Here is a 10,175-nt window from a genome sequence, read left to right as displayed (position 1 = left end):
CTGATCCCTTCGACACCTCGTGGTTGCATAGGCTGGTGTGCTTCTTCCATGTGGGCTTTGTTGCTTCTGATTACATATTGTTTTTGTGATTCATTGCTATGCTTTAATTATGTTCAATTTGTAACAATGAAAATGCATCCTGCATATCAGACCTTTACATTACAATTTATAACAGTAGCAAAATTACAGTCATTTAGTAGTAACGAAAATAATTTTATGGTTGGGGGGGTCACCACAACATGAGGAACTGCGTGAAAGGGTCGAGGCCTGAGGAAGGTTGAGAACCACTGCTCTGCACAGAGGGCAGATTGAGGGATGGCAGGCGGGGGTTGGGGTGGGGTGCCATGTGAATGCCCATCGCTAAGAAACTGGAGCTGGGTGAGGTGGCAGACACTCTTCATTGTCCCCCACAAACTAAATGAGGCTGAGAGACTGCAGAGAAATCCTGATTGTTTAAAGGAACTTACTGAGAGCAAGTGGAGGGGGAAATCCTAAGCTTGTTAGAACAGAACAGGAATGTGATAGGGCCAAGGCTGGGAAAGGGAATTCTCCCCCGTCCCATAGGCCAGAGAACATAGGCTTTATAGCTAGGACGACGCTTCCACTCAAAAACAAAACAAAACAAAAACCCTCACTGCTATCCAGTGGATTCCGACTCACAATGACCCTATAGGGCAGAGTGTCAGGATAGACCAGCCTCAGGAGAAGAATATCCCACGTGGTAGAGGGGCAGCGGAAAAGAGGAAGGTCCTCCACAAGAGGGATTGGCTCGGTGGCTGCCACAATAGGTTCAGCCATAGGAACAATGGTAAGGACAGGACGGGACCCGGCAGGGTCTCATTCTATGGTGCGTAAGGTCACCATGGGTCAGAACAGACGCGATGACCCATACCAACAACAACGGGACAGGGTAGAACTGCCCCTGTGGGTTTCTGACACTGAAACTCATTATAGGACTAGAAAGCCTCATCTTTCTTCTGTAGTGCCCCAGGTGGTTTTGAACTGCTGACCTTGCAGATAGCAGCTCAACACGATAAACACAACACCACAGGGCTCCTAGAAATGCTTCCACCGTCCTCTTAAGACAGAATGTTCTTTCTATTCTAGTTTGCAAAGGTCTGCTGGGAAAGCTCCCACCTCAAAGCAGGATGGGGCCCTTCCTCTGTTCACACTTTATTTCACCACTGACTTGAAGAAAGGGAATCTTTATCCTACTTCTGCTTCTCAGTCCTGCATCGCCAAAGATGCCTGGCTCTGCCTGCTGCTCTCAGCCCTCAACGGCTGCCCTCACCTGAGCCACACTGCTTGCAAGATAGACCACTCTGGGCTCACCTAACTGACTGAACAGGCCGTGCTATCAGAAGAGAGTCTTAACCCAGAAGAGCCGAGGAAACTATTCAGAACCAACAGGACACAGTGTCTTTCCCTCAGCCACCCCTGCATGCAGGAAGTTCTAGCTCCTTGTTCTTAGCTGCCTTTGGGTAGACCAGACATGCATACACGAGTTGTTGAGCGTGAGCACGAGGAAGGTGCCAAAGCAGGAGGACTCCATGCTAAAACGCCCCTGGAGTTCCCAGACTACCACAGAGACAAACCAGCAAGATCTCAGGTGAGCGTACAGGTGGCAGCCCATCACAGAATCACAGCGACGGCCCTGTGGATCTCTCAGCTCTGTAGATCTCTCAGCCCCATGGATCTCTCCAGTCCCGTAGATCTCTCCAGTCCTGTGGATCTCTCCAGTCCTGTGGATCTCTCCAGTCCCGTAGATCTCTCCAGTCCTGTGGATCTCTCCAGCCCTGTGGATCTCTCAGCCCCGTGGATCTCTCACCCCTGTGGATCTCTCAGCCCCATGGATCTCTCCAGTCCTGTGGATCTCTCCAGGCCTGGTCATAGGGACACATTACGTGATTTCCTCCAGCCCTCCTCATCACCATGACAACCATGTGATGACAAGCAGTCGTGGCATTATCAAGCAGGATCTCTACCCTCCTCTTGTAGATCTAATCTTCCTCTGGTTAGCGCCCAACCACAGCAAACCTCTGTACACACACATAACCCTGAGCACGAAAGACAGTCCCAGACGGATCCCGGCTTGCTGAGTCCCAAGTGGCTCTTGGCTCCTTGATCCTGCAGAATTGGTGGATCAGAGAAATTTCAAAAGTACATAAATCATCCAGGGCAATGATCTTCCTGGTTTGCCCTTCTGCGGCGGCGAGTGTGTGGCTGTGATGCTGGCAGGACGCCAGCAGTGTTTTCAAACACAGCAGGTCACCCCTGGGGAACAGGCATCGGTAGAACGTCTAGACTAAAACAGGCGGAAAAGCCAATGAGAGCCCGGTGGATTGCAATGGAATTTCGTTCAGTCTAGAGTTCGAGGTGAACCGCCAAGGTTGAAAGGACCCCAAAGATGCTGATGATGGAACAGGACTGGACACTCTGTTAGACAGCAATCGCCGTGAGTCAGAGCTCCCAGCTAATGACAACAATCAAAACAAGGCAAAGCTGTGAAGCGACATTGTGGCAGTTCCTGGGGGGAAAGGGAGTCGGGGTGGGGGCACAGAACTACCCTATGATTCTCGTTGTTAGGTGCCATCAAGCTGGTTCTGACCCACAGTGACCCTGGGCACAACCAAACGAAACACTCCCCGATCCTGCGCCCTGGTCCTCACAGCTGGAGCCCACGGTGGCAGCCTCTGGGACAATCCACTCCTACTCTCCACGCACAAGACTTGAGAGTGGAGACTTGGAGACTTGCACACCAATGTTCCTGGCAGCATTCTTCTCGGTTGGCACAGGGCAAATGGCCCTCAGCTGCTAAGTGGAGAAGCCGAACATGGTGCTGGTACAGGCACACAGGAGGTTCAGGAGGACTATCCTCCTCCTCAGGAGAAACAAAGTCTCCGTACCGGCTACACTACGGATGGAGACTGAAGATGCTAAGCCAACCCCAAGCCAAACCCTTTGCCTCCGAGTCGATTCTGACCCACGACAGCCCCAAGGGCAGAGTAGAGCTGCCCACCCCCACCCCACTAGCGTTTCCAAGGTTGTAAATGCTGAAAGCAGCAGACTGCCACCTCTTTCCCCCACGGTCCAAACCGCTGACCTTGAGAAAACCAGGCAAGCCCTTTAGCCACTGTGCCATCCGGGGGACTCAAAAACAGACCAGAAAGGGGCAGAGGTAGAGAGACCAACGCTGATTAGCGGTTACCAGGGTTGTGAGGGAGGTGAGAGCGGGGAGGGGGTGTTAGAGGTGGTGGAGACAATGTCGCATCGGATCAAGGTAGGATTGTACAGGCAATGGCTGTCATTGCTGCAAGTAAACTGTACACCTGGGGGCTGGTGCACGCTGTGTGACCGATCCATTCACCACCATGACAAGGAAGGCCAAAAGTCACTGCCGAGGCTGCCGGTGCACAATCGGACACCTCCTGGGATTGAGTGCCTTCGTTTGGCGGTTTGGGGGCCCGCTTTCAAGGGTCAGCCCAGCTCAGCGGCCTGATAAGAACATGTGTAGTGCTTCTGCTCGACCTCCTAGGTTATCGCATAGGCCCTGCGGTCTCAGGCTACTTCAAGCCAAAACTCCCTGTGCAGCCAGCTCCTATAAAGACCTGTATTGCTCTACAGGGCTCCCAGACGGCATTTAAACTAAGGTTCGTGCAAACACAAATAAGCACATGGCCAGTCGGCAACGTTCAGACTTCAAAACACGATTTTCAAAGATTCTATAAAAAAGATTCGGATCAAAACGGGGTGGTGGGGGGTGAATGCAGAGCAGAATTTCACATTCACACGGAATCCAGATCTCCTGGAGTCATGGATGCTGGATGAACTCCTAAAACCATCACCCCGCGATTATTTTTTAAGCTTCAAATGAAGCAGCAACGGTCTCCCTGAACTAATAAAACCACGTCTGCTTTGAACATTGTGCTCTTTCTGGGTCAAAGTGACAACCGCAACTCAGATGATCAGACAGGAGCTGTAGGAGGCTGTGTGTGAGTTGATGTTAGAGGGGAGGGGACAGCTCATGAGAGGAGGCCGAGCTCCAGGCATGCCAGCAACGTCACAGGCAGAAATGGTTGGACTGGCCTGCGTTTTGCGTTGTATATTCTCCCCAACAACGATCAAACAGAAGAGAAAAATGAATGAAAAGGCTGAGTGTTCTAGGACCAGAAGCGCTGTGAGTGTCACGTAGCTCCGTTTCATTTCTGACGAGCTGGGGGACTTGTACAGCTTCATCCGCCTCTCTGAGACGGGGACCCTGCTTTTCTAAAGACATGTATCCAGAGGGGCATCCGTTTTGTAAGGGTTTGAACAAGAGCGCACCCCTGGAGGGCTTCCCGCAGAAGCTGGTGGGTAACAATCGCTCAAAGCCTGGTGTCACGACCCCAAGACTGGAAACCTGGGGAGAGAGGGCAGGCGCTCGCTCCGCTGGCCTGGCACATCCCTGTGTCCGCAGAGCCAAGCAGAGCCCGCGGCCCCAAGTAGGGGCTCAGTTCATATTAGTTGGAAGCATGAAGGTGGTCACACAGCTTAATTGGTCAGGAAATACTGGCTGAGCAGTACAAATGGGGCCTATTTATGGAGAACAAAGACTCACAATATGAACCAAAAGGGCGACAATCAAAACCCAAGCCACTTCAACAGGATGCCAAAGACCTGTATGTTTCCAGGCTGGAATGAATTCAATCGCAAGTTATCAACTGGCCATTCAGGAGAGCTGTCAACCAAGGGAAAAACAAAAAAGAGGAAAACGGTGCTGTGGAAACGATTCTGACTCGTGGTTACAGCCTGTGCGCCTCACAGTAGGACATGTGCTCCTGGGAGTGCTCAGCGGCTGGTTTCTTGTTTTGTTTTAATTTGGTGTTTTGTCAGAATTAGATGTTCAGGGCTTCCTTCTGAGGCACCTATGCACAGACCCAATCTCCAGCCTTTTGGTTCACAGCTGAGTCCATTCACACACACACACACACACACACACACACACCCTGCCCCCAGGGTCTCCAATGAGCTAAGCAGCTCCCCCGGCGTGGAGAGGGCCCTGCTACTTGAGAAGGAAGCCAACGCTGGAACTGAAGGTACAATGGCAGTTGTACTACGGGGGTTGTACAATGGCAGATATTGAGGGGTGGGGCTTGGCTGGAGCCATAAGAAGGTACAGGGGAAAAGAAGGCAAAGGCAAAAGCCACCCATACCCCCTTTGAAAGAAAGCATCAACAAGAAGAAGCCAGCAGCCATTTCAAAATGAGTACGTCCCCCAGAGATTATTGGCTTAAGGGATGGGGAGATTGTGAAAATGATTGAAATGGCAAATTTGTGTTGTCTATTTCACCACACTCTCGGAAAGTTAGAACACATACTTTCCAACCTGAGGGTCTTCTGTATTTTATTTTATTACTGTTCTTAGGCTTGGGTTTTTGGTTTGCATTTGGTTGGAGGTTTTCCTTTACGTGCAATTCAGGGTTGGTGATCTATGGAGGTAGTAACTGAATTAGGACTTTCTTGGGGGAACCTGGGGAGCTAGTAACAACAAGTACAAGAAAGAAGAAAAGATCCTAAAATTGATTATAATGATCATTGCACGAGTCTTTTCCATATGTTTAAACTAGCGTGTGACGTAAGAATTATATGTCACTATGCCAATAAAACTATTAAAATTATAACAATAGGTGGCCCTGGGGGTGGGAGAGCAATCTTTTTTTAATTACAAAAGGAAAAACTTGTGTGGAGAAGAAATCAGAGAGGCTGGCTGGATTGATCAGGACTGGGTGAGGAACTGCAAGAAGAATTAGCTTTGTGCCAGCACCTCTCCCAGCACCCAGTAGACCGCTGAAGACTCTCCGTACCTGTGGGCACACCTGTGGCGTGGGCTGCTTTGTGGCACGGGCTGGTTTTAATCTTGTCCACGGAGAGCAAATAGGCCTTGGCGACGTCATACTCAACTTCGGCCAACACGCTCCAGTAGTGCAGGAGGTGCAGCCTGGTCCAGAAGCTCGGGCTCCTGATTTTTGATAAAAAGTCTGTGACGCTGGAAACACAGTGTAGTGACAGAGAGCGCCTTAGTAAGCCAGGCCTTGAAGGATGCCAACTCATCCCAAGCAGATAGCAAGCACCTGAGGGCTTGGGGCTGTTCCTAACTCACCTCTGCACCCCAGGGCCTGGCACAGTGCCCAGACCAAACAGGCCCTCCATCCATCATTGTAAGATGCATGGGGAGGAAGGGAAGCGACAGAAGGAGGGAGGGAGGGAGAAGGCAACCGGAGCGTGGCCCGTTGTTTCATCCTTGCCCAACTAGGTCTATCATCTCTAGAATTCCACCTAACAGAGAGTGAGGGGGAGAAAAGCACAGACCAGCCAGAGCGGAGGGAGCCCTTCGCCTCCCAGGGAGGGTCCATCAGCCCCAGAAGTGGATGCCAGAGGCAGGGATGGGTGGAACGGATGGCTGGGGGTCTGAGTGACTTCGTGAACAAAGGCTTCTTGCTCCAAGGAGCCCTGACTGCCTACACTCAGCACTAGCAGGAGGGAAAGTTAAACCCGCAGTGATTTTGAAAAACCAAGCCCGAGACTTACTTAGGACTGGTGAGAAAGCTGCACAGGCCCTCCCAGCTGCCGCTCATCTTCAAATGCCAGGGCAGCTCTTGAAACATGCGCCAGAAAGCGGCCTGCCCCTGGAAGTAGCTGACCAAGGCTTGGTGGAGCTGCGTCTTCTTGAGATTGGTCGGGTTCTGAAAGGCATAGGGACCGCATTCTCTGACAGGCGCGGCTCCCCCTGTTTGAAACGCAATTGCCGTTTAGCACGCCCAACTTGTCAGGACAGGAAAACAATGTAGAAAAACAAATTTTAGCAGGTTTTTTTGGCGGGGTGGGAGGGGTGCATAGTTCTTGTGGGTTGCCCTTGAGTCTATTGCCACCGCATGCAGAGTCTAACTGTATCCCATCGTAGCATGTTCAAGTTTGCAACCAGCCAGAAGCCAGCCAGAAACCAGCCAGAAGCTCTCTTCCAAGGCATCTCAGCAGGGATTGGAACTCGCCAACCTTTTGGCTGGTCGTCAGCGCTTAATCATGTGCACCACCCAGGAACGTCTTGGCTACCATTTCAAGTCTATCAAAATCAAGGTAGTTTTTGAAGGGGCAGGGGTCGGGGGACATGTAATGCTGAAACATCTTTTCTTTATTTTAATGTTGTATCTCTTCGTATGTTTATTTTTGTTAGCAGTATCTAAAGAAAAGGGGGGGTCTTACAATCAAGAGAGTCTTTGGTTGAACAGAATTAGGATATTTTATTCGGCTAATATGCTTCATAGCTCAGTGGATCAAGCAAAGCTCTCAGAACCCTGTGGCTACCGACTGCAGCCAGGGCTAAATGAAAATGTATCTTCACCTAACAGTCTGAATTCACCAAAAGCTTTGCTTTATTTTAAATCACTGACCTAGAATTTGAGGGCCTCTGAGCACATTAATTAGCATCTTATGTGTTGTTTTCCACTACCCTACCTCCACCCCATCCCCCTCACCGGAAATACTGGCAACCTATTTTTCTATTTTAAATACACACCACAGTTTCCACTTCAGTCAGCATCTTCAGATATTTGAAAGTGTGCTTTGGGGGACCTTAATCCACTGCCTGAATCTCATAGGGGCCAAGAGGCAGCTGAGCAGACGAATGGTAAATTGGATGTTGGAGCCAAGGTTGCCACAACAAAAAGTCAAACTCACTGCCAATGAGTTGATTCCAATGTATAATGACCCTACAGGACAGGGTAGAACTGCCCCCCGTGGGTTTCTAAGACTGTAACTCTTTGGGAGTAGAAAGCCTCATCTTTCACCTGAGGAGCAGCTGGTGGTTTCAAACTGCTGACCTTGCAGTTAACAGCCCAATGCATAACCCGCCATGTTACCAAGGAACCAAAGTTACTCTACCTTTATTAACAAAGAGCAGTAATTTCAGTAGCTGAGACAACCCAGAAACAAGCTCCTCCTAAACCGAAAGAGAGGCCTTTTCCATTTGCAGCTTGCCACATTTTCTTGCCCGATGAACAGAGCACACACCTGGGTGGCATGGCAAGCCCCATTCTTCCTAAGCGCTATAACGAAGGGGTGGGGGCATTCTTCAAATAGCCACTGTGTGCCTTTTCTCAGAAATGATTTCTACATCACCCGCCCATTTGGAAAAACTCCATGCTACCTGGTCTAACTACACCATCCTGTCACTTTGTCATACTCTGGTGGCTTGTGTGTTGCTGTGATGCTGGAAGTTATGCCCGTGGCGTTTCAAATACCAACAGGGTCGTCCTGGTAGTTCACCCTGTCCACCCAGGTGGACAGCTTGTACTGGAGCTTCCAAACTGAGACTAGGAAGAAAGGCCTGGCAGTCTACTCCCAGAAATGAGTCCATGAAACCCCCTCATATTCCCAAGAGAACATGGTCTGATAAGGTGCTGGGAGGTTGAACCCCCCTAGGTGGGAAGGGACGCGGAATGCACGGTGACTGCAACCAGAGGCTCCGACAGAGCAGTGATGGTGGTCCGAGACAGGGTGACATCTGGTTCTGCTGAGCAGGAGGCCATCATGAGTCAGAGACAGCATAGGCGGCCTGGCGCCAGCGTCTATCATAGGTGAGAAGAAACCCAGGGGTGTGAAGCCCCTGAAATCGAGGCTTTGATCATCGCCGAGCCAAAGCTGCTGCTGGTGAGTGGATTCCGACTCCCACCCACCCCGCCGGACAGCGCAGAAGTGTCCTGCCTGCTTTCCAAGGCTTTGTGGGAGCAGATGGCCACACCGTTCTCCCACAAAACGGCTGATGAGTTCAAACCAGAGACCTTTCAGGTTGCAGACAACCTTTTGGTTAGCAGACAAATGCTTGACTGCTCCACCAACATGCCTGGTTACAACACAGTGCGACGACGACGCTTACCTGCCCTTTAGCCTGCAGGCAGTGGGACCAGAGCCTTACCTAGAAGCCTGTGCTCCACAGCCTTCCTCAGGGACTGGTGCCGGAAGCACAGCAGGCCGTTGGGCTTCTCCTGGACCCATTCTTTGCTGGCGTTGCGGAAGGCAGCCCAGTGCAGCGGGCTCACTGTGTACTGATCCCGGTAGCCCAGCACGTCCAGAAGCTGAAGTATCTCATCCTCGGCCAGCCCGCAGTGTGAGATGCTCAGTAAGCACAGCACGTCAGCCACCCAGCCGTCCAGCCCTAGGCAGACATGGACACAATGGTGAGGCACGTGGGCCAGGCATCACTCAACAGCCTTTATATTGGTTACCCCGCTCACACTTAATCTTTCCATAGTTCGACAGGTAGATAATTCGCTGCTGCTGTCCCTTGGGGACTCGGGGTTTATGAACGAAGTTAACTGACATGCCCAACGTAAATCCTGAACTGGGATTTCAGCCCAAATGAAGCTGTCTCCTCCCATGAAGATCGGGTCTCAGAAGCCCCATGGAGCATCTCCCGCTGACCTGTGGGGTCACTCTGAGTCAGAGGCAACTGAACGGCAGTGAGGGCTTTGGAGGTGGGGGTAGGGGAACACTACATTGGGGAACACTACATTGGAAGCTGGTTTTTCTTTGCAGATGTTAAAAATGGGCAGGATGACACATGGACAGTGTGTTTGTGTTTCTATGCCAAGTGTTCTCAGCGCTCTCTTCCCACGCTCTGCCACACCCCAAACTCCCGGCCCTGAACAGAGAGACTCCTTGGAACAGAGATACAGCGAGAAAAACTCCCATTGCCTTTTGATGCTCATAGAAGCAGCCACGGCTCAAGACAGCAAACTCTGTCCACAAAAGCCTGGCTGCTGAGTGTCAAAAGACAAATTCTGACCAGCTCATGGAATCAATTTTATTTTTTTATTGTATTTGCCAGAGTTCAGGTTTAGACACTTACAGGGTGATCTAAGGGGGAAGTGTTTCCCCCCAGGAGAAAAAGCAGGTTACTGAGCTGAGAAAGACATTCCGAGAAGCACGCAGTAGAGACTGTGCTTCTGCGAAGGGTCCTGCTCGTCCCTGATGAACCCAGGCTAGCTTTGAGCAAGGAAAAGACGACCCGGCAAACACACCTGGGCACCGGCAGTAGAGGGCACTGTGCCCACAGCTGTTGGAAGCCTGGGAAGCGGCAGCTCCCAGGGGAACAGGAGGGAAGAGCAACTTCAAAACAAAACAAAACTATCATCGAGTCA

At 51.0% G+C, this 10,175-nt stretch overlaps 1 protein-coding gene across 1 annotated transcript in view; it reads right to left on the bottom strand.

Annotated features, from left to right (window-relative positions):
- Positions 1-10,175, bottom strand: part of LOC101649577 (putative tetratricopeptide repeat protein 41) — a gene marked incomplete at its 5' end in the record, with an annotated part of 87,030 nt that overhangs the window by 41,440 nt on the left and 35,415 nt on the right. Inside the window, 3 exons of the mRNA XM_030885850.1 lie at positions 5,844-6,025; positions 6,568-6,766; positions 8,951-9,190. Of these exons, the coding sequence (XP_030741710.1) occupies positions 5,844-6,025; positions 6,568-6,766; positions 8,951-9,190 (621 nt within the window). The remainder of the gene's footprint in view (positions 1-5,843; positions 6,026-6,567; positions 6,767-8,950; positions 9,191-10,175) is intronic.

Source organism: Echinops telfairi, unplaced genomic scaffold (assembly GCF_000313985.2).
Source record: "Echinops telfairi isolate 266 unplaced genomic scaffold, ASM31398v2 ScPeMD7_2;HRSCAF=8, whole genome shotgun sequence".
Classification (NCBI taxonomy): Eukaryota; Metazoa; Chordata; class Mammalia; order Afrosoricida; family Tenrecidae; genus Echinops; species Echinops telfairi.
This window is presented reverse-complemented; position numbering and strand designations above follow the sequence as displayed.